The sequence below is a fragment of the Protomyctophum bolini genome (assembly GCF_963924005.1).
Source record: "Protomyctophum bolini genome assembly, chromosome: 2".
Taxonomy (NCBI): Eukaryota; Metazoa; Chordata; class Actinopteri; order Myctophiformes; family Myctophidae; genus Protomyctophum; species Protomyctophum bolini.
Window position 1 is genome coordinate 45927304 of NC_137863.1, and position 25142 is coordinate 45952445.

At 46.2% G+C, this 25142-nt stretch overlaps 1 protein-coding gene across 5 annotated transcripts in view; it reads left to right on the forward strand.

Moving 5' to 3' along the window:
- The first annotated feature begins 1195 nt into the window (after positions 1 to 1195).
- Positions 1196 to 25142, forward strand: part of srgap2 (SLIT-ROBO Rho GTPase activating protein 2) — a 113263-nt gene continuing 89316 nt past the window's right edge. For all 5 annotated transcript variants that reach the window (XM_080787842.1, XM_080787844.1, XM_080787843.1 and 2 more), the window contains exon 1: positions 1196 to 1929. In XM_080787842.1, the coding sequence (XP_080643968.1) occupies positions 1863 to 1929 (67 nt within the window). In that variant the 5' untranslated portion in view covers positions 1196 to 1862. The remainder of the gene's footprint in view (positions 1930 to 25142) is intronic.

Consider the following 25142-nt stretch of genomic DNA (forward strand, 5'->3'; position numbering starts at 1 on the left):
AATCATCTAATGTGATCCTGGGCTCTACACACCCTCCACCAACCTAGTCCCCATATATGGGGGACAAGGGGAGAGCAACGGACTTGAACCCATGCTTCCTTCATGCCTGAGTGTCCATTGTTGTCCAAGTTGCTGGCAGGGGGGGAGTTTCCCTGGTTGGACGTAGCGCGTGGAAGGAACAGTGGAACACGTTATTCCAACCAGTTCCTTTCCCCTCCATCAGGCGCCCCGGCTGGCCAGGGGGAGGCAGTTTAGTGACCAGGATTATTGTTATTGCTGACGTGGTGTGTATGGGAAAAAGAGCGGTTCATTTATTTGGCATTTGACCCTCCATGTGTAGTGGCGGTGGTGGCCTTCGTCTCCAGAACCCCACTGTGCAATGTGTTCTTCAGTGTGAAATGGGAGCCCTAAAGATTAGCGCAAAAATGCACCAATGGTCCATTTATGTATAGTTTTACTTTGGTTATTGTCAACCTGCAAGGTCAAAAAAATCAATGTACTGTATGTATGTAGCCTATATATTTTCATTGTAATGTAGGAAAGAAGGGTCATTTTTTATTATTGTAGAGTTGTCTTGAGATAATAACATGGGCTAAACTAAAAACTATAGCTTTGTATCAAAAATAGCAGATCTGCTAGAAAATAGATCTGTTATTTCTGCTATATTTAAATTGAAATCCATATATATATATATATATATATATATATATATATATATATTGGAATCCTGAAAAGTAACATTTTTATTTAATTTCAAATGCATTTAGTTAGGGTAGGCTATAGACTTATAGGCTATAGGCCTATAACTTTATGAACTTAAATGCTAATGCATTGGACATAAAAAAAGACAACATTGTGATGTACATTGTGATGTACATTGTGATGTACTTAATTAATGTACTTTAGAAGAAAAACAATATATATATTTTTTTTTCTTTTTTTTTAAGCAAAAATCGTCTCTCTCACACTTATGTGCCAGTGTGCCAGTGATCATGGCACGGTGGGGGCACCAGTGGGGCACCAGCCGTCGAGCTAAACCATCCTCTTCTTCTCTTCTCTCCCACCCTGTTGTTCGTATCAGCCCTCTAGGGGGAAGCAGAGAGCGAGAGAGAGAGAGAGAGAGAGTGAGAGAGAGAGAGAGAGAGCAGCTCACCATCAGACATCATGCATACATCACACTGACTGAGGAGGAGGAGGAGGACTTTCTCTCTCTTTCGCTCTCTCTCTCTCTGGAGTGGATTACTAAACTTTTGGGAGTCCATCGCAACTCGGGCTGGCACACACACACACACACACACACACACTCTCTCTGCTGCTGTACGTGCTGCTGCTGATCCATCCATCCATCCATCCATCGATCGATCGATCGATCGATGACGAAGTTTACCGGTGTGGTGTTTTCGTTAAGTTGTTTTTTCGGGAGGATTGCCGGAGGAATGAACCACTTTGTTTGCACTGGAACCGGTTTTTGAGGAGAAGGGAGGGAGAGAGAGAGACATAGAGAGACATAGAGAGAGAGGAGGTGTTCAGCACTGTTCACAATGCGTCCACACTAGCAGCAGACTGGAACAGAGACAATACTCCCTCCATATACCGCTTCTCTCCTTCCATTGATCACTACATCTGATCAAACCCTTCTTCTTCTTTTGGGACTTTTGGATCGATATATACCTATAATCTGCTGCGTGAGGATAAGGAACCTCCTCCTCCTCCCCACCCCGGACCCACCCCCCCCCCACCCCCTCTTCCTCGGAGACCCTCCCCTCCTCCTCCTCCTCCTCCAATTCCCGATCAAAGTGTTTGATCTGATTCTGCGTCGACTACGAATAAACTATTATCAGTCATCATCCATCATCATCGTCATGATGTCTCCGGCGAAATTCCGAAAGGAAAAGGAGATAGTGGCCGAATATGAGACCCAAGTTAAAGGTAGGCCTATAACTTTTTATTGTTTTCGTTTTAAAGCTTTTCCAGCCATGGAAACAACCTGTGTGTGTGTGTGTGTGTGTGTGTGTGTGTCAGCGATGATGTGGCCATAATCATAAATCATAATGATAAGCATTGCTTTGTTAGTTTTTTTCCCTTCTCCTGTGAGTGTGAAATGAATGCATATAGGGTTTCCATTATATAATAGCTTGAATAATAGCTTGTTCCACAATCTTATCTCATTCCCTATAGCTCGCTATGGACCAGAACTACCCTAAATTCCCTAATATAACGTCTCTCTTATTTGAACACGCTATTTTTTAAATAAAATAAATGTAGCTACTATACGTACATGAGGGGCGGTGCACTGAAGATGTCATTGTAGACTCTTGTTTAATGGTTTATTATACACGTCTTGATGATCTGTGGACAAATATGTCATCGTCACGCGTGGTGGCGTCTTTTTAACACCATGCACTACACACACACACACACGCATGCGGTGGCCATCAAATCAAAGACACTATAAACAAGTGCATGTTTTAGCAATGAATGTGTTGCTTTTGCATGCATGCGGACATGGCGCGTGTGAGAGAGAGCGAGAGAGAGAGGGATCGAGGGAGAGAAACAAAGTGTACAATATAAAGGTAGTGTGACTGTGTGTGTGTGTGTGTGTGTGTGGAGAGATAGATTGTTGTACCCGGAGGCTTTGGATTGGATCCCCGACATACATGCATGCAGGCAGCCTTTTGGAACAACGCAGGGCGTTTTCTCTCTTTTCTGTGCGTGTGTGCGTTCTGCTGCTGCTGGTGGTGGTGTGGCGAGCTATTAAAGAGCCCGTATCCTGCTATCCAATGTGCTGCTGCTGCTGTGTGTGTGTGTGTGTGTGTGTGTGTGTGTGTGTGTGTGTGTGTGTGGCCATTGATTCTCTTAAACAAAACAAAAAATTAAAAGGTTTATAGAACGATTGTTGTAAACATGGCAATTTATTATGACGGGATGATGTGCTCTGGTCTGTCTGTCTGTCTGTCTGAGGCAAGGACTGGGTCGTTGTGTGTGTGTGTGTGTGTGTGTGTGTGTGTGTGTGTGTGTGTGTGTGCTGCTGCTGGAGCCGGGAGGGGAGTGGGCGACAGATGTAAGGGTTTTTAGCGGGTAGATAGAGGGAGAGAAGTATATGGAGGCATATAGTACTGTATACGACAGACTGTTAACTGCTGGATCGATGTTCATGTCGTGAGCTTTACGACACGGGGTCAGTCTAGAAACGGCTTCTCCACGTGGCCCTATTATCTGATCTGACTGGGCGTGTGTTAATGGAGTTACAGTAGTGTGTGTGTGTGTGTGTGGGGGGGGGGGGGGGGTGTAGTGCTGCACGATTCTTGCTCAAATGTGAGGGGGGGGGGGGGTCCTCCATATATGTTTGCACTTGAGATGAAGAGATTTGGTACACGTGGAACCAAATGGACCCTTCTTCTTTCTTACAACTCTTGGAGTTACACACACACACACACACACACACACACACACACACACACACAGACATGGCTCAGGGGTATAGAGTGCGCAAGGTTGCCAGTTCGAACTCCCCCAGAGTTAGTAGTGTCTGTCGAAGTGTCCTTGAGCAAGACACTGAACCCCTAATTGCTCCTGTTGTGCAGGTTGGTGCCTCCTTGCATGGTTTCCGCTGCCATCGGTGTATGTGAATGTGTCTGAATGGGAATCTATATGTAAAGCACCTCGGATAAAGGCTCTATATATAAATGCACCATTTACTATTTACAATGAAGGAACACTAAGGATTTGTGTGTGTGTGTGTGTGTGTGTCTGTGGCTACTGTACACATCAGTGTGGTTCCTTAACCAGGGGTCAGGACTGGAGGAGCCCCTGAGGGTCCCCAGGTGATTAACTTAATGTGCAACAGCATAGTTTAACTCCCTCAACAAAACAAACCGACAGACAGTATAGTGTGATACTATAAGTGTATCCGGGGTAATTGGCACATGGCTAAAGCCCAACCAACCTGCACCAATGATTTGCCACGCAACTCCTCGCAACGTGCAACTGCTTGCAACCATTGTATGCCCAATGGCATGCAGTTGCAAAAAAAGAGTTGCATAATTGGTGCCGTTGAACTTAAAACCGTTTTGTTGCAAGGAAGGAGTTGCGGCTGGTTACGTTGGTGCGGTTTGGGCTTAAGAAAGAGGCAAACGGTGTGAAAATAGCCTATCCAATTATTAGTGTAACAGTGAGCTTTTAGTTCGGCTGTTTTCACAATTCAAACTAAATGCGTGGGTTCCTCCTAATAAATCAACTGTGTAGGTTTGCACTTCCTCTTCTGAAGAGATTGGACGAGACAAGAGTGTACAAAATATATGGAACCAAATGGACCGTTCTTAAGCCTGATTTGTACTTGGTTGCACACATGTGGTGTTTGCCTGCGCTGCGGTAAATAGCAGATATACAAGCTCACAACAAGCTTGTAGATCTTCTATTTGCTGAGCACGACACAACGGCACGCAACTAACTAATTTCACTGTGTGTACTGTACACTCCTACTGTAAACCCATTTGAACACGTTGCTATCTTGATGTGTACTCTCTCTCTCTCTCATGCTGCTGTATAGCAGAGTGGCTCACAGCCTCGGCCCAATGGCCTAAAAAAAAGTCTATCTCCCCCGGGTGGCCGGGTCATAGCCAGGCATATCCCTTTGGCTTAGTGGTTAAGATGTTGGCTTTCCACGCGGGAGACCTCGGGTTCGATTTACAAAGCTATACAGGCCACCGTCGTCTTTCAGTGGAAGCCAGCGACATTGAAGATACAAAGCTATACGTCCGACGTTTGTATAGCTGTGACAGCTACAGAGAAGGTTGTGCATGGCGTCCAACTTCAGCTTCGACCAAGAAAGAAAGCTACAATTACAGCATGCTGTCTGTGTACAGTAGCTTGGTGTCTTTTCTTTCTTTCTTCCTCACCTTTATTTATACTCGGAATACAGTTGAGGGCAAGCCCTCGTTTTCAACGTAGCCGAGGTTACAATACTGCAAGTCTGAGTCTTCTGCATCTGCCAGTGTGGAGTTCTGTGAACACAGTCTGAGGAGAAGTACCTACGACGTTCTTTTGCAGAGAGACGAGTGTGCTCATGATGACGCCATGCTAGCCTATATAGCGTGCCGACACAAGTTCCCTTACCCAGTGCAATGTAGTCCCCAGTGTAGCCCGGCCGATAGAACACACAGACCCGCTGGTCAAACACAACTCACAGCTCAACCTTACTGGTTTACTTCTATAGAGCGTCGCAGTCCCGCCCCCCTTTCATGACGACGCCAGGCCCAGGAAATGAATCCCAATCCCAATGCATTTTTCCCCCATAGACATTTCAAAAAGTATTTATTTAAAGACCTTTTTAAGCGACGTATATGAGTCGTGACATATCATGACAACACAACACAATATTTTGGAGCAGACAAATAATTAACAAAGAAGAAAAAACAACAGAAAAGTGTTTCTAATTCTTTGTTTGGCCCGGGAAAATTGTGTTTATTGTCATGATTTGTCACGGCAAGAGTTGGGCTTTGTCCGCGTGGCGTAAACGTCTTTAAATACATGCTTTTTTGAATGAAATGAACCAATGTTTGTTACACAATGTTAAAAGTTTAGGAATAAGTGCCCTATAGTGTTGAGAGGGTCCTTTTTAATACTGTTTCACCAATCACACATTAGGTTGGTCAATCATATACACAAACATTTTCAGTCTTAGTTTTTTTTCGCTTTAGTCCATGATGAACACAGCTTAGCGCTCTTTTCCTCTTCTTGTCCGTGACCAGACAGACCGTTTGTTTGTTTGTCTGTCTGTCTGTCAGCCCGAGGTCAGCCTGACCTCGATCGGGTCGGGCTGACCCGAGGGGAACAAACTTTGAGGTCGTTGACGGCCGTCAGCTGTGTGTGTTGTCCAGTCAGTTTGGACATGATGTTTGTCCGTCCATCGATCGGCCGCATCCACTCCCAGCCTGTCGGAGACGGTGCGGAGAACAACTGTTAACTAGAGATGCACCGATCGATCGGCCTCCCGATCGATCGGGCCCGATCACGTCATTTTCAAAAGATCGGGATCGGGAAAAAAATATCGGGAAAATTTTATTTATTAAATATAATATTTTTTTTTTTTATTAAATCTTTTCTTAATTGTATTTAACGTTACAGAAGAAACGTGACCATCTATAAGTCTTAAAGTCATCCTCCCGAGTCTTTAGTTTTGTTTTTTAATACAGATTGGTTCATAATTAATAACAACAAAACATCCTCCTCTCGAAGCAGCCTCTTGCTGCTGCTCCTAGGAAAACTTAGCGCACGACAGTGACGTAGGCCCTAAACAGCAGATCTGCAAGCTCACAAAGAGTTGCTTTCGCAACGCGCTGTGATCTTGTAGATTTGCTACGAATGGCGACGTTCTTGCGTAACTTGCGTAACTTGTAACTTGCGTGGCTAGTAGGCTAATAGCAGAAAGCTAACGACAACAAGCGGCAGCGGCTGCACTGAAACAACCGACGCTTAAAGCGACTTTTAAAAAGAAGGAACCACAGAGAGAGAGAGATGATGAGGAGAATCCAGCCCTCGCAAAGACCACTCGGTGGAATAATTATTGATCGTCATACACAGAGACACACACAGCGGAGTAACCTCGAATCAACAGGCTTCTAAGCACCGTCTTGTTCAGATCTGCTTCTGCATCTGCACTCGCTGTTTGAGTGCTAAAAAGGGAGAGAGAGAGCAAAAACAACTCGTTGTTGTTGCTCTGTCCACCCGGAGCAGGAGAAGAATATTCCGTCTGAAAAGTCCCAACAAAATACTCTATGTCCAATCCATGACTGTAGATAGAAACCCTTCTTCTAATAATATAAGCATAATATCTCATGCAGAGATCTTTATTGTAAACTTTTGTAAATGTTTCTGTGCCACGGAATCCCTCCTCTCCCCAGGGAGCTCTCCTCTCCTCCCTGCATGTGCTGCGACTCTGCACCACGTGTGAGCGCATAGGTGCATTATTTTTCCCTTGAACATAATGATGAGGCACATTAAAATAGCAATATAAGGTTTTTTTTTCCCCCTTTAAATAATGAAAAGGCAGAAATGTCTAATAAAATAATATATGCTAAAAAAAGAATAAAAGATAATGCTATAAATAAACTTTTTGAGTGGTGCAAGCCAGTCCCTTGGACTGGGTATGAGCATGAAAACAGCATGGTTGTTTTTCACCACCTGTGTGCAACCTAACACACGCACACAAACACATGCCCATATTAACTGTATATGATGATTTCGTGTGTGCCAGTACAGTACAGTAGAGGGTACAGTAGAGGGACCGGCACACAGTAACTCTGTCATTTCTCAACCGTTTCGGACACGGGGCGGCAGTTCGGAACCGTTTTAGTCCCTTTTTTTTCTTACTGCATTGCCAAAATGTATCTGATTGGGAAGAATTATCGGAAATGATCGGAATTGTATCGGGAGCAAAAAAAAGTGATCGGATCGGGAAATATCGGGATCGGCAGATACTCAAACTCAAATGATCGGGATCGGATCGGGAGCAAAAAAACGTGATCGGTGCATCTCTACTGTTAACCCATTCTGACCTGAGATCAGATTCATACGAGGTTTCCACTGGACACACACTGGTCTGATGAACCCATTCTGACCTGAGATCAGATTCTAAAAATGTCAGTCGTTCTTCGAATTTTTCAAAAATAGCAGACCTACAAGCTCGTAGCGCGCCACTCGGTGGCGCGATATGAGCTTGTAGATCTGCTATTTTTCAATAGGTAAAGCATAACATGATGCTAACACCAAAATGGGTGCCCGGTCAGAATGGGTTAACTGTGTATCTTTCTCTTTCTCACACACACACACACACACACGCGCACGCATGCAGAGATGAAAGGGCTCCTTCATTTCTTCTACGTGTGTGTGTGTGTGTGTGTGTGTGTGTATGTACTGTACACCTGTATAACTGCCTGCCTGCCTGCCTGCCTGTCTGTCTGTCTGTCTGCTTGTTTGCCAGTAGTTCCCAGAGACAGGCAGACAGTCTGTCATTACATTAGTCTGAACACATGTTGTTAACTTGTTAACAGAACCCTGACGGTGATAAATCCACGTATGACACAGCTACACCACCTTGTACAGGTCACACATGAGCTCTGTGCGCGCGCGCGTGTGTGTGTGTTTATGTGTGTGTGTGTCAAGACCTGAGGCCCATTCTACGAATGCCTTCTAAACCAGTGGTTTTTCCAACTAATTCCTCCCACAGCCCGACTGTACGAGACTATGAGTTCATGTATAATATGCACGCACGCACACACACACACACACGCACACGCGCACGCACGCACGCCACAGCAGCACCCTATACACCACATGATTACCGCCACTCTGTCCAATCGTGCCATCCGTTACTAAGCCCTAGAATTCCACGCTGGCAAAATGCTTCACTGTCCGCCTGGTATTATAGTTGTGCGCGCACGTGTGTGTGTGTGTGTGTGTGTGTGTGTGTGTGTGTGTGCGTGCGCGTCGCTGCCTGTTATTATAGTGCTGTATATGAGGACTATAGCAGTATCGCAGCGACAGTGTCAGCACAACAGCCCAGTCTGCTGACACTGTCACTGCTGTACTGCTGCAGCTGTCTGGAATCCTTTGTGTTATGCATCTATACTAGAACAGTGCCCGTTTGGGGGGGCTGAAACGTGCGTGTCGTGAAATTTAAATCCATGTTTTGATATGTGTCTGTGTCCCTTTTATGCCCATGTATGGAGTTCTTTTGTCAGGCATGCCCAAATATAGCCCCGTCCGGAGCCCGGACAGATCTCTCTCGGCTATGGGGTCCCTGCTTCAGCTCTCTCTCATCTAAGGGGTCCCTGCTTCATCTCTTTCTCAGCTAAAGGGGTCCCTGCTTCATCTCTCTCTCAGCTAAAGGGGTCCCTGCTTCATCTCTTTCTCAGCTAAAGGGGTCCCTGCTTCATCTCTTTCTCAGCTAAAGGGGTCCCTGCTTCATCTCTTTCTCAGCTAAAGGGGTCCCTGCTTCATCTCTTTCTCAGCTAAAGGGGTCCCTGCTTCATCTCTTTCTCAGCTAAAGGGGTCCCTGCTTCATCTCTTTCTCAGCTAAAGGGGTCCCTGCTTCATCTCTCTCTCAGCTAAAGGGGTCCCTGCTTCATCTCTTTCTCAGCTAAAGGGGTCCCTGCTTCATCTCTTTCTCAGCTAAAGGGGTCCCTGCTTCATCTCTTTCTCAGCTAAAGGGGTCCCTGCTTCATCTCTTTCTCAGCTAAAGGGGTCCCTGCTTCAGCTCTCTCTCAGCTAAGGGGTCCCTGCTTCATCTCTCTCTCAGCTAAGGGGTCCCTGCTTCATCTCTCTCTCAGCTAAGGGGTCCCTGCTTCATCTATCTCTCAGCTAAGGGGCCCCTGCTTCATCTCTCTCTCAGCTAAGGGGCCCCTGCTTCATCTCTCTCTCATCTAAGGGGTCCCTGCTTCATCTCTCTCTCAGCTATGGGGTCCCTGCTTCATCTCTCTCTCAGCTAAGGGGTCCCTGCTTCATCTCTCTCTCATCTAAGGGGTCCCTGCTTCATCTCTCTCTCAGCTAAAGGGGTCCCTGCTTCATCTCTCTCTCAGCGAAAGGGGTCCCTGCTTCATCTCTCTCTCAGCTATGGGGTCCCTGCTTCATCTCTCTTTGCTAAGGGGTCCCTGCTTCATCTCTCTCTCTCGGCTTAGGGGTCCCTGCTTCATCTCTCTCTCAGCTAAGGGACTGCTTCATCTATCTCTCAGCTATGGGGTCCCTGCTTCATCTATCTCAGCTATGGGGTCCCTGCTTCATCTCTCTCTCAGCTATGGGGTCCCTTCTTCATCTCTCTCTCAGCTAAGGGGGTCCCTGCTTCATCTCTCTCTCATCTAAGGGGTCCTTGGACTGAAAAACATCGAACGCGCCCCGGAGAAAGGGAGAGAAGGCAAGACTTGTTTGGGAGCAAAAACTTGAAACCTTAAGCTTTGCCCTGCAGGCCGAGCAGAAATAATTCACTTTGAGCTTTGTCATTTACTCTCTGACTGCGTATAGGACTAGGAATGGTCCCGACCGACTGTGTCTGTGTTGTTTAGCAGTTGACCTTGTTTAATAATCAGTGAGTGTCTGCATATTGTTAATAAAGTTAAGGAAATGGGTCACATTGACTTCAGTTAAAAATAGCATGTTGCTAGTGAAGCAACACTTTGGCTCGCGTTTCGATGCCTTTTCCAGGAGTGTCGGCCAGGTTTTGTCAGAACTATTGAATGATGAAGATCGGGAAGAATGAGCCTCTGTGTTGCTCTGATTAAAAAACAAAACAAGTATTGATTGTGGTGTCGTGTCGTGTCTTCTGTCTGAAGGAAGCAGGAAGATGTATTCATCCCTGGCCCCGGTCAAAGACTCAATGTTATCCTGTCATGTTTTATGAACGGTAACAAGACGACTCACCCCGTTTCTGTTTTCCTCCCAGAATTGTCCCCAGTGAGGGGTGGGAGAGAGGCTGGACAGCAGACGGCTGGACTTTGAATTTCTCTAACTATAAACTTTCATGACAGCAGAGCAGACGGCCTAAGTACAAATATAATTTATGAAAAGCTACTACAGTGACGTCTGTTCACAGAAGTTGTTGCAGGATATGTGCGGGGATTATCTGACGAGGTACCATTTTGAGTGGGCAAAACCCTTACATAAACGAAATAATACCAAATTGTTTATAGGTTCATTATATGTAAAATAATATAGCCTTTCCACAGGAGTATCTTTTTATATTTTTCCAAAAAGAATACAAACAGCCAATAGCATATAATATTGCAAAGTTATCCCCCCTCACTGGTGACAAACGGGCAAGCACCGGGGTGAGTTTTCCAGTATTCTTCTGAACATGACAGAATAACACTGTATGTGTATGTGTGTGTGTGTGTGTGTGTGTGTGTGTGTGTGTGTGTGTGTGTGTGTGTGTGTGCGTGCGTGCGATGTGCATGATGTATATTTGATCATAAGTGGTAGTGGGGTGTGAATAGGGGGGGGGGGGTCTTCTGATGTGAATCAGGGGCAGTGGGCTGGTCTGCTGCTGACTATGCATCATTTATTAACCCATTCTGACCGGGCACCCATTTTGGTGTTGGCATCATGTTATGCTTTAGCTATTGAAAAATAGCAGATCTACAAGCTCATATCGCGCCACCGAGTGGCGCGATACGAGCTTGTAGGTCTGCTATTTTTGAAAAATTCGAAGAACGACTGACATTTTTAGAATCTGATCTCAGGTCAGAATGGGTTCATCAGACCAGTGTGTGTCCCGTGGAAACCTCGTATGAATCTGATCTCAGGTCAGAATGGGTTAATAACAGTTATGTGGGTCATTCTCCATATCGGAGAGGCGATAAATGGGGAGAGAGAGACAGAGAGAGAGAGAGAGAGAGAGAGAGAGAGAGGTGCAGCAGCAACGTGGAAGGAAGTAATTGGATGCATGATAAATGCTTTAGCTATTGAAAAATAGCAGATCTACAAGCTCGTAGCGCGCCACCGAGTGGCGCGCTACGAGCTTGTAGATCTGCTATTTTTTGAAAAATCGAAGAGCGACTGAATTTTTTTTAGAATCTGATCTCAGGTCAGAATGGGTTAATCAGACCAGTAGTGTAGTGTTCTGTGGAAACCTCGTATATGAATCTGATCTCAGGTCCAGAATGGGTTAAATGGGGTGGTGCATTTACGTATAGTGCTTTTATCCGAGGCGTTTATACGTGCATTACATTTTTCTTTGCACACATTCATACACCCTTTTACATAGATTGTGCATTACATTCACCCATTCACACACACATTCATACACTGTATAGATGTATACTATAGTGTATACTGTATGGCGGAGTCTTGCTCAGGGACGCCGACTCTGGGGGAGCCCGGGATCGAACCGGGAACCCTCGCTCTACCTCCTGAGCCACTGCCACCCCCCCCCCACTACCTTATAAACACAGCCCTTCTGAATCTTCTGAATTATCCCCTGATCAGGTAATATTATATCTATATTATTTGAGACTATAGATATTATTGTCTGTGATTTTCCATGTCCTAATATATAGGGCAAAAGTGATTGTCCAACAAATGACAAATCTACCAGCCCACCACCACATGTTGTGCGTGCGTGCGTGCATGCGTGCGTGCATGCGTGCGTGCATGTGCGCGGCTGTGAGAAGATTTATTTGAGTTCCCTGACCACTAATCACTGTTGCCCACCACTTCAATACTTAGGCTCTAATGCTGTTTACTGTGTGTATGTGTTGGTGTGTGTGTGTGTGTGTGTGTGTGTGTGTGTGTGCACAGTGATCGCTTGCTTGCATATGTGGTCTCTGCCAGGGAGTGTATGTGCGTGCGTACGTGTACATGTGTGTGTGTGTGTGTGTGCGTGTGCGTGTGCGTGTGCCCGCGCGTGTGCACTTTCCTTTCAATGAGCCCTTGCCAATTAGAGCCCGCCCATATTGATTGGCTCCTCATAGTCCACTGACCACAAGTCCATCACAGAACTAGAACTGCTACAGATGTGTGTTCGTGTGTGTGTGTGTGTGTGTGTGTGTGTGTGTGTGTGTGTGTGGAGTGCATGTGGACAGCGGGCAGAGTTGGAGAGAAAAAAGGCTTGGTTCTTTGCTGGTGCTGGGTGTGAGTGTGCGTGTGTGTGCATGTGCATGCGTATAGTGAATAGAAATCGCTGACGTCCGCTTAAAATAATCAGTCAGGAAGGATGTTTGTGTAAAGCTGTGGATCAGGAGACGGGCTGACACACACACACACACACACACACACACACACACACACACACACACCCCCTGTGTGAGAGGCTTCCTGTTTTGGGCCCAGGGCTCGGGGTGCCTGCTGGGCCCAAAGAATCGGCCCCTCTCAGCTCCCTCCATCATTCACGGAATGCGCGCACAGCACACACACGCCACACACACTCGCACACATACACACATACAGTAGGCTACATACAGTGAGTGTGTGTGTGTGTGGTGTGTCGAGGAGGGTTCATGGCTGCTCCACTCATGCTAACGATAATCTATCTTTATTACTGACAATAATGAAAAAGGAAAGAGGAAGATGAAAGGGAGCGAGCAGAGAGAGACGTGTGGCTTTGATCGCGGTGACATTTAACCCATTCTGAACGGGTACCCATTTTGGTGTTATAGCATCATGTTATGCTTTAGCTATTGAAAAATAGCAGATCTACAAGCTCATAGCGCGCCACCGAGTGGTGCGCTACGAGCCTGTATAGGTCTGACATCTTTTTAAAATCTGATCTCAGGTCAGAATGGGTTCGTCAGACCAGTGTATGTGTCCAGTGGAAACCTCGTATGAATCTGATCTCAGGTCAGAATGGGTTAAAGAACGGTGTGTCCCACCACCACGCCACGCGGTGAATGAACGCACGTGCTGCAAATCGCTGGGTCAGCAGTCACATCCGACGTGGCGCGGCGCATGAAAACAAAAGCCCCCCTTTCCCCCCCCCCCCCCCCCTCCCTCCACTGAACAAACCACGATTCCTGCTTCGTCGCGCGGCATGCTAGCGTCTTGCGTTGCGGCGCCCGAGAATCACGGATATACACACAAAGCTCACAGCGCGGAGCTTCCTGGGCTTGTGGTGGTGGTGGTCGTCGCGGATCTGCCGTGAATCTCGCGTGAATCGGGGGTTTCGCTGCTCGGCTTCATTCTCTCTGCGTCCTCCTCGGTCTTCACCGTTCAGCACAGTGCACCTCCAGCAAGGGCTGAATCCATTTTGCCGGCCACCACCGGCCGGCCCTTTTAACCACCGGCCGGCCCTTTTAACCACCGGCCGGCCCTTAAAACGACCGGCCGACCCTGTTTACCGGCCGGCAGGCCGGGCCGGCAAAATTGATTCTGCCCTCCCTCTGCACTTCTTGCCCACGTTAATACGCTAATATCGGACACTTTGTGAGCTTCATTCAGAACAGCTTTGTGATCTTCAGCTTTATATTCGGCTTCATTCAGAACAGCTTTTTGTGATCTTCAGCTTTATATTCAGCTTCATTCAGAACAGCTTTGTGAGCTTTTGTATAGATCGGTGATATTCGGAATGTTCGTGCAGCTCGTAGATCGACTATATTCGGAACATTATAGTGAAAAGGATGTAACATAATATGGGCCCTTTACATTTTTTAAAATACTTCAAATAGCCGATCTATATACATCGACGCATTGCGAGCGTGTAGATCGGCTATCTATAATGAACTATTTCGAAATGTTTAAAATAAATAAAAATAAAAATAAAGTCAAAGATGTTTAGGGGTATGGCACCGGCGGAAATTGGTCCTATGATGTCGTCATGACCCACAATGGGGATCATGCCTGCATGGCGTTCATGTGGTTATACGGCGTTACAGCTTAAGAAAAGGGAACATAAATGAATAAACGCCATTAGTGCTCGCCGAGTCGTTGGCTTCTCTGGAATGCATGCGTCCAATCCATATGCACACACACGCACACACACACACACACACACACACACACACACACACACATACGGACACACACGCACACACAGTAACACTCACTCACTCAGCACTCAGGAAATGTGTTGTTTAGGTTTTGGATGCGGTGCCTCTTCTGCCCTCCTTCTCCTCCTCCTCTCACATCACAGTGCAGTCTGGAGCAGTGGTTCCCCTAAGTGGGGTTCGGGGACCCCCTGGGGGTCCTTGGGGCAGTTTGAAGGGGTCCCCAGCAAAAAAATATATAGTTTTGAACCAAATGGGCCCTGCATGGCCTTATGGGACTATATAACTCTTAAGAGTGTATACAAATGGAACCAAATGGACCCTAAAACCCTGACGGGTTCCATTTAGTTCCATTTGTACACTCTCAGAGTTAGATTAACATTGATTTTTACAATATAAATTGAAGGGTCCCAGAGAGAGAAATGGCGACATGCCATTAAATGGGGGGGGTCCGTAGCCTATAATGCATGTCAAACATGGGGGTGTCCTTGAAATTAAAGGTATATTCAGTGATTTCACTCAAAAAACCTTAGGTTTCGTTTTTGGCTGTGGGACCTAAGCCTTCGTCCAATCAGGATAGAGAGTCAAAAACGAAACCTAAGGTTTTTTAACCCCCAGGGGTTAACTGGGGACAGGGAGGAACACCTTATATGGTCAGCACAAGTAGAGAGGATTATCACAACAAAACAAAAAAATAAGTGATATTTGAATTAAGTGAAATCACTGAATATACCTTTAAACGGGTTGATAATCACTGCTAGAGCCGTAAAAACTCCTCTCATGGGGGTCCCTGGCATTATGTTTTCAAATGGGGGTCCGTGGGCTAATGAGTAACAATTTGGGGGTCCTTGACATGAAAAAGTTTGGGAACCACTGCTCTAGAGATAAAGACAGAGGAATGTCTGCTATATGATAACAACCAGAGCTGCATGCTTTCTCCTTCTGGCAACACGGTATATGCATGAGGAACAGGTATATAGGCCTCTGGCGACACCCAGGGAGACCGACGACACTATCACAGTATATATATCATGGCCGGTCGTTGGAAGACACGCACAGGTGGAATACGATTAGAGAGAGAGATGCATCTAGGAGGTGGTGCAGACGCAGGGGTTATGTTCCCGGAGAGACTATAGGAAATAATAGATATTCAAAGATTTAAGTACCACATTTTCAAGATTCTTTAAAAAATAGCAGATCTACAAGCTCGTAGCGTGGGCACTCAACACAACACAGTAAAAAACAAGTCTTCCAGTGTCACGGTGAAATAAACCCCCGAGGACACTAGTACTGTGTTGTTGGTTCCTCTCTGGTGGCTTCTGCATAATCACCTTATCTCTGTTTCACTGGAGGACGAACGAGTTAGAGTTTAACTAAAATAACTCTCTCTCTATCTCTCTCTCTCTCTCTCTCTCAACACCAGTGGTCCTTGTCTGAGCGGGTTCCAGGTGGTCCCGCAAGCTATAAATGATGGAGAGTTGGTATAACCAAGTTAACCCTTGTATATATCTTTAACTTCATTTTATACTCTCAAGAGTTAAACATCTGCATTACTAAATGTATACCAGGAAGTCTATATACAATTGCGGCATGTAGAATAATTGTTATTTGTTAGCCACTGATATAGTATAGTGGACCTATAAGCTTATAGTTGGGGGAGCATGGGACGCTTCATTTAACGGGCTGACTTCCCTTACGTAACACACACACACACACACACACACACACACACTCATGCGCATGTACGCTCACACACATCAACAGCGGAGCAACCTGTGAGAGTGTGTAAGAATGTGAAAGGAGAGCCCTAGCCCCCCCACAACCCCCCCCCCCCCCCCCACCCCACCCCACCCAGTCTTTCAATCTTTCTCTTTCTTTCTCAGACTGTCAGTCGAACAATGAGACTATTGTCAAAACCGCTGGTCCTCAAGCTCCCTCAACCTCTCTCTCTCTCCCTCTCTCTCTCTCTCTCTCTCTCTCTCTCTCTCTCTTTAGCTCTCTTTCTCCCTCTCTCTCCCTCTCTCTCTCTCATGATGTTTGTCAGTCGTGATGAAACCTGACACATTAGCTTTGAACACGCCTCCTTGGTGCAGTTTAGTCCAATAATCACCGCTTTATGATTTCAACATGTGTGACCACACACACACACACACACACACACACACTGTGCATCTCTACACAGTTAAAGTGACTCACACAGGCCAAAGCTGAGACTTTGTGAGAGAGAGAGAATATCTCTCTTCTGAACAGAATACATCTATATATAATCTTTCGCGGGGCAGGGTCCCGAGCTGACACAAAGCTCTCTCATATCCTCCATAAAACAATCAGCTAGGCAGGCTGTAAACAAACAACACCGCTGAGAAACTGAGAAAGAGCGAGAGAGAGAGAGAGAGAGAGGTTGGAGAGGTTGGATCATGATCTCCCCGGGGAGGTCAGAGGAAGCAGGTTGTGTTTGAACAGCCTTCCTACGTGGCCAGAGAGAGAGAGAGAGAGAGAGCGAGGGGAGGGAGGGGAGAAGCATGGGCGAGGCCCTGCCTGCCTGCCCTGACCATGGGTTGCGGGCCTATATTGGGTCGGGTTCAATGAATCGCTTTATGGCAATAATCGCGTCTTATTCCTTGCAGATTATACCATATCGACACGGCAGGGAAATGCTCGGTGTGACGCGGGGCAGCCTTAAAGGAGAATTCCATGCTAGAATGCTTTCTTATCATTCTTACCTTTCTTTGTAGTTGTTACGTCCCCACCAAAGAGGTCCAGGTGTTTTTTTGTGCAAAAACTCCCTTTTTGGCTATTTTCCCTATACCATAAGCCCTTAATGAATTGAACTGAATTGCATTGCATTGAATGGGAATTGAATGGGGCTATGGGGTGTTATGCTAGTTCGCTTATTTCCATCGAAATAAGTAGTAAAGTGTGCCGCTTGGGATGTTATTTACATTATTATATTATTAAGAGAGGATATATACAAAGAAATTATAATTTTGAGCGATGGAAATAAGCGAATTAGCACAACACCCCATAGCCCCATTCAATTCCCATTCAATTCAATGCAATTCATTTAGGGCTTATGGTAGGGGAAATGGCCAATAAGGAGCTTTAGCACAAAATAACACCTGGACCTCTTTGGTGGGGACGTAACAACTACAAAGAAAGGTAAGAAAGCCTTTTAGTATGGAACTCTCCTATAAAACATACATCGGAATTCGATATATATGATTACATATACTTTGCATGTATCCATCAAAACATTGTTTATTTTCAAGTTTTCAAGTTTTGTGTGCGTTCTCAAATTGATTTGGAAACTTTAAAAGTCCCGACAATATATTTGTGAAAACATCGTCGAACTTTCGCCTAGGATTCGATCGCGAAGGTTGTTGGCAATATACCCAGCCCTATGGTCATTATTTGTAAAAAAAAAAAACGTATAATTGATACCGATATATATATATCTTACCGTGGCCTCTGTATCGATTTGTGAAACACATGAGATTGCAGGTAATACCCACCACTGGTTAGGTCCACCCTGCCCCGGGCCCTGGCAAGAAGCATGGGTTAGGTCCACCCTGCCCCGGGCCCTGGCAAGAAGCATGGGTTAGGTCCACCCTGCCCCGGGCCCTGGCAAGAAGCATGGGCGAGAAGTAGCCTGGGATCAATATCATTTTCTGGTTTTTTTATCCGGTCGGGAGTGGAAATAACTTCCATCATGTTGTAGTCACTGGTTTGTAGTCCTCAGGAAATAACTTCCATCATGTTGTAGTCACTGGTTTGTAGTCATCAGGAAATAACTTCCATCATGTTGTAGTCACTGGTTTGTAGTCCTCAGGAAATAACTTCCATCATGTTGTAGTCACTGGTTTGTAGTCATCAGGAAATAACTTCCATCATGTTGTAGTCACTGGTTTGTAGTCATCAGGAAATAACTTCCATCATGATGTAGTCATCAGGAAATGACTTCCGTCATGTTGTAGTCACTGGTTTGTAGTCACCAGGAAATAACTTCCATCATGTTGTAGTCACTGGTTTGTAGTCATCAGGAAATAACTTCCATCATGTTGTAGTCACTGGTTTGTAGTCCTCAGGAAATAACTTCCATCATGTTGTAGTCACTGGTTTGTAGTCCTCAGGAAATAACTTCCATCATGTTGTAGTCACTGGTTTGTAGTCATCAGGAAATAACTTCCATCATGATGTAGTCATCAGGAAATGACTTCCGTCATGTTGTAGTCACTGGTTTGTAGTCACCAGGAAATGACTTCCATCATTTTGTAGTCACTGGTTTGTAGTCATCAGGAAATAACTTCCGGCATGTTGTAGTCACTGGTTTGTAGTCCTCAGGAAATAACTTCCATCATGTTCTAGTCACTGGTTTGTAGTCACCAGGAAATGACTTCCGTCATGTTGTCGTCACTGGTTTGTAGTCATCAGGACTCGGAACCACCAAACCGGAACCAGAATTACCCCAAACAATAACTCTCTGAGTCGAGTCAACACTGCAGATTATGCTGTGTGCTCTCTGTAGCACATGTGATGTCCTTCTGTTTTTATGGCCTTTTCACACTGAAATATAACGGATCTACAAGCTCACTCTCTATCTCTGTCTGTCTGTCTGTCTGTCTGTCTGTCTGTCTGTCTGTCTGTCTGTCTGTCTGTCTGTCTGTCTGTCTGTCTGTCTGTCTGTCTTTGTCTGACTGTTTTCTCTCTCTCTCTCTCTCTCCATCAGTGCAGGCTTCTCTGCAGGCAGTCAGAGTGGTTGCCACGGTTACTGAATTGCCCCCATTTTATTTCAGGGTTTGCGAGGAGGAAGCAGAGGGGAGAAGGGGGGAGAGAGAGAGAGAGAGAGAGAGAGTACAATAATATAGAGGTCTCTCTCCCATGTAAAAGAGAGAGAGAGAGAGAGAGAGAGAGAGAGAGAGAGAGAGAGAGAGAGAGAGAGAGAGAGAGAGAGAGAGAGAGAGAGAGAGAGAGAGAGAGAGAGAGTACAATAATATAGAGGTCTCTCTCCCATGTAAAAGAGAGAGAGAGAGAGAGAGAGAGAAGAATAATGTAGAGGTCTCTCTCCCCTGTAGGGCTTCTCTCTGCCTAATCAGGTTATACCCCTCCTGGCAGGCACACACACACGCTTAGATCACATTTTGTTTTTCCTGCCCCAGAGGTCTTTTTTTTCCCTTTCTCTCCCTCTCTGTTTTGTATAGTTCTTCGGCTGTGTTTTCTTTCATTCTTTCATTCTTTCTATGTTTTTGTCTCCCTCCCTCCCTTCCTCCCTGCTCTTTGCTTCCTTCTTTGGTGCTTTTTTGTTGTCTGTATGTTTTTCTCTGTCTTTCCCACCCACACACACACACACTTCCCTCGCTTCATGGCTATACTGCAGTGATTCCAAAACCAGGGGGTCTTCGAGGTTTTTCAGCCCAAGGACCCCTTAGCTGAGTGAGAGAGAGAGAGAGAGAGAGAGAGAGATGGGGAAGGGACTCCCACTATTGTCTAAAATTGTGTTGCAGATTAGACGTTTTCATAGATTTAACTGAGGTTCATAGACTTGTCTGACATCACTATATCATCAGCGTAGTGTTTTTTCAGACACTTAACCACTTACACTGTCATCAATACTTAATAAAAATTTTTTTACATCATGTGTTGTGCGTTGTGAGAAGGGTTGTAGGAGCTTATAGATCAGCTGTTTTTGGCTAACGTTCTCAGAATACCGATGCTAGGTTTAAGTGCTTCATATGTAAACATTATCCTATCACACAGATATTTTGGCGGCTCCCCTGTAGTATTTCCGATATCATTTTATATATGTGATTACCGCTGTATCGCCCATAAGCCTAGTTCCTATTGGTCAAGTGTGGGTCATGACCGAAAGAATAAGGTCGCGGATATACAAGCGGAAACAAAATGAGTTTTCTCTGACAGGTGGCTGGCATCTCCCTTAGAGATTATGGTGAGAAGTTCAGTCACACGAGAGAGACTCGGTGCTCTTTGACCTGGAAAGGAGCCAAGTTTGGGCATCTAGTATGTTGTATGCCTCCCGAGCGTCTCCCTAGGGAGGTCCTCGATGCACGTCCCACTGGGAGGAGACCCCCGTGGCAGACCAAGCCCCAGGTGGGGGGGATTACACCCACATACTGGCCGTGACCCCCTTTGAGGAAGTGGCTAATGTTGCTAAGTAGCCTTGCCTAGCCATGAGGCCCATAGGGGCAGGAGCCTATCTCCTGTTTCTGTAGCGTGAGGCAGCTTGATGTACAAGTACACCCCCTGGACATGACGCTAGTATGTCGCAGGGACTTATACCCCCAATCCAACCCTTGATGCTGAGTGTCAAGCAGGGAGGCACTGGGTCCCATTTTTAGAGTCTTTGGTATGACCCGGCCGGGGATTGAACCCTGACCTCCCAGTCTCAGGGCAGACACTATAAAAAGTAGAATTTTTTAATTAATTCTAAAAGAATGAGAGAAGTCTATAGAGCTCTCTGGTGCAGGAGCCGTTGCCCCCGCGACCCGACTATGGATAAGCGATTGAAGATGGATGGATGTCAGTGGCTTAGGAGGTATAGAGTAGAGTGGAGCGGCGGCTTACACTTAAGGGGTTCCTGATGTCTTGCTCTCTCTCTGTGTGTGTGTGTGTTTGTGTGTGTGTGTGTGTGTGTGTGTGTTTGTGTGCGCTGCAGTTTTGGCATGCTGCATTGCTGCATCCTATACAGCAGCAGTGTTGGCTCTCTCTCTCTCTCTCTCTCTCTCTCTCTCTCTCTCCGTGTCTCTCTCTCACCTCTACTAATGCCCTTTTAATGAAACCATTCATCAACGCTTCAATCTCTGCTCAATCTGCATCACATGGCCATTATTATCCCCCCCCCCCCCCCCCCTCTCTTGTGTGTTATTGCGTGCGGGACGTTTGCCTGACACCCGTCGCAACCTGCATTGCCATGCTCATGAATGATGTACGCTTATTGTAAGCGACTTTGGGCTTGCTTTTCCTGTAAAGTTGCTTTGTAAATAACGGTGGTTGTTTCTATTAGTGTAGTTGTTTCCGATCTACAACGTTCACAACGCGCCGTAGATGCAACACGTTGTGAATAGAATGATCGTCTATTTTCAAAAAGCCGCAGCGTAGGATAGTCGGGTCGCTTGTTTGGGCTTTTGTGTTCATATAGACGTCGTTGCTTATTTCTTTAAAATCTGGCAACCCTGCCTCTGACACCTTGCTACAGTAGTTCAGGACACTGTGTTCCTTCCCCTGGTTGCTATGGTAACACCAACCAATCATTTAACACTATATGGAACATCCACCCAATCACAGCATCTCTAACATATTTTACACTATGGAACATCAACCAATCACGGCATCTCTAACATATTTGACACAGCTGTTGCTGTATGATAATGGGGGAGGTAGGGGTGATGGTTTTAGTATGTCACTAAAGCGGTGCATTTCGATTGGGCCTTTTGACTCGAAGGCTTTCGGCTCTCAGGAAGAAAGCAAAAAATACACATGAATATTGAATATTCTGACCACACCTGGGGTCTATTAGAGTAATTAATGTCAACTCCATATAGACTCCCGGCACTCCATCTTTAAAGAATGCAGAATGACACAGTGTTAAGTATACACAGTGTCTTTAGCATCCTGCTAAAGAGCACCTGTCATGTGAGACGCGGCTAGACCGTTCTTCTGTTCTGTAAACTTTAAAATATATGTTTAGCAACAAGATTACACACATTATGAATGATAGGGTGGTGCTATAGTTCTGTCCCCACCAGGAGTCAGGTTCTCTTTGGGAAGAGCGTTCCTTTCATTTGTAGAAAGTAACGTCCATCGACATGTCCATAAAGAGGTCAGGGGTCATCATCGACACATGATCCGTGGCAAATTGTAGATGATGTTCTGATATTGATCATATAAGACCCTCGCCCAATTACTGAATGTCAAGTCTGCAGGGTTTTCTCTGTAGCCTCACAGCTAGAAGGTCCTGGCGGCGTGTTTCCTCCTCCACGTCATCAGTGCCCATATACCCGAGGCGGGGTTGGTGAAATGGCTTTTCTGTGTGGAGTTTGCATGTTCTCCCCGTGTCCCGGTATAGGTACCCTCACAAAAAAAATATGCAGTAAAGTAATCCCGGTCTCTATAGTGCCTCCCCCTGGCCAGCCGGGGCGCCTGATGGAGGAGAAAGGAACAACGTGAATAACGTGTTCCTTCCACGCGCTATACGTCCAGCCGGGGAAACCCCCCCCCCCCCCCCCCCCCCCCCCTGTCGGGTGAAAAGAAGCAGCTTGGACTCCTCATGCATAGAAGGAAGCATGAGGTCAGTCCGCTATAAGGCAAGTAAATTGACTCTATGGGAGCCAACCCAGGGCAAAGCCAGGAGGGGAAAGAAGCGTATACCACCTAATGTAGACGTGCTGCGGCACAGCGACAGCTTGGCTGACAACACTGCAGAGCTCAAGAACCTGATGTTGGACAGGAATTTGTGGAGGGCAGCGATCCAGTTATCCCGAGTTGGTGTTGGCTAGACCTCACTCTCGCAGCAAGAAGAAGAGATATATATAAAAAAATAAGTCTGAGGGTTTTCTTCAGAATATATATGACACTGATTTAATACGACACTGTGGCATATTATAGGAGTCCAACTATAGGACATTGGTTAAAGACACCCGTAACTCTCAGGGTTCTATACAGACCTGTATACTGTTCATTCAGGGCCGGCTCTTTTGTTGCTCTTGTCCTACTCACTTTGTACTTCATGTCCGCGGTATAAAAATAGAACAACCCCTGCGGATGTTCACATTTTGTCTCGTCTGGAAAAAGAAAAAGGCATATAAACACATGCAGCGATGCCTCTTCTACTCCTAAACTATAGGGAGTTATCCTGTATAACCATATGGAAGTGTTGGCCCGTGTCCCAACATCAACAACAGCTTGAATGCAGGGGGGTTTATTATCTAAAAATGTTCCAACTTGTTGACCCGTTTGAAAGCTTCCCCCTGCAGAAAACACAATCTTGTGTTCCTCTATAATTGCATTTGCTGAGTCGTGTCTGCAGCTCTAGTTCTTGTTGTGTGATGGTTTTCTTTTGAAGGACTTTGTAAATTTGTTTTGAAAGGTGGTAAAATATATATATATTAATATAATTAAATCATCATCATCATCACAAAAGGCTCACATTCAAACGTAAACATTCGGCAGTGGCTCAGCCTCAGGGGGTAGAGTGGCCGCTTGGGAACCGGAAGGTTCCCCCCCGTCGGGAACCGGAGAACCGGAAGGTTCCCCCCGTCGGGAACCGGAGAACTGGAAGGTTCCCCCCGTTGGGAACCGGAGGACCGGAAGGTTTCCCCCGTCGGGAACCGGAGAACCGGAAGGTTCCCCCCGTCGGGAACCGGGGAACCGGAAGGTTCCCCCCACTGGGAACCGGAAGGTTCCCCCGTTCAATCCCAGGCTCGAGTGTCCTCGAGCAAGACTCTGAACCCCTAAATTGCTCCCGATGTGCATAGGTCGGTGCCTTTGCATGGTTTCCCCCGCCATCGGTGTGTGAATGGGTGAATGTAAATGCACAATCTATCTATACATAATGAGCCGTGGATAAAAGCGTTATATGAATGCACCATTTACTCACTCACACCATCCGGGCATGTTGTTTGGTTGATGCTATGGAATGTTTGGGTGATGCCATGGAATGTTTGGGTGATGCTATGGAATGTTTGGGTGATGGTGATGCTATGGAATGCTTGGGTGATGCTATGGAATGTTTGGGTGATGCTATGGAATGTTTGGGTGATGGTGATGCTATGGAATGCTTGGGTGATGCTATGGAATGTTTGGGTGATGCTATGGAATGTTTGGGTGATGCTATGGAATGCATGTGGAGCGATCCTACTTGTTGGTCCTCCTGTCAGCATCTAAAGCCCTGATTCGTCGATGATATGAGGGAAGGACACGCACACACACACACACACACACACACACACACACACACACACACACACACACACGAGTCTCGGAGCCGTGTCTTGTAGTGAGATAACTGTAAAAGCCCTGACTGATAAGCACATGTGCGGGTGGGAGGCTTTGAGTGGATTGCCTCCCAGAATGCCTCTGTGTGTGTGTGTGTGTGTGTGTGTGTGTGTGTGTGTGTGTGTGTGTGTGGGTGTGTGTGTGTGTGGTTTGCGGCGCCACGCACGCACGGTTCTGGTCAGACAAGTTGATACCGGTGCAGGCCAAGGGCTGCTCTTGTTGTCCTTAGAATGTGTATAGTGTTGCATTGGAATATTTGCTTTTGTTGTGTTGTGTTGAGACTGTTACACGTATACGTATACGTAGCGTACTGTACCAACTATACCGAGGCACACCGTATACCGCATACCTGAGGTCTGATATTTATCTTAACGGCTTTGCACACTCATGTTTGCCTGCACTTTCTCCTGCATGGCTCTCTCACTCACTCTCTCTCTCTCTCTCTCTATGCCTCTCTATCTCTCTCTCTATATCTCTCTCTGTGGCCAGAGGCTTGCTAGCTAGACGGTATGTGTGTACGTGTAAACGCTGTATACATGCTGATATGTACCCTCCCGTGTCCCCGGGGGCGGTGAAATGAGCGCTGCATGCTCTGTCGCCGTTTACGTCTCTCTGGGATGACGGGATCTTCTTCTTATATCAAGCCAACACTTACTGGCATATTTC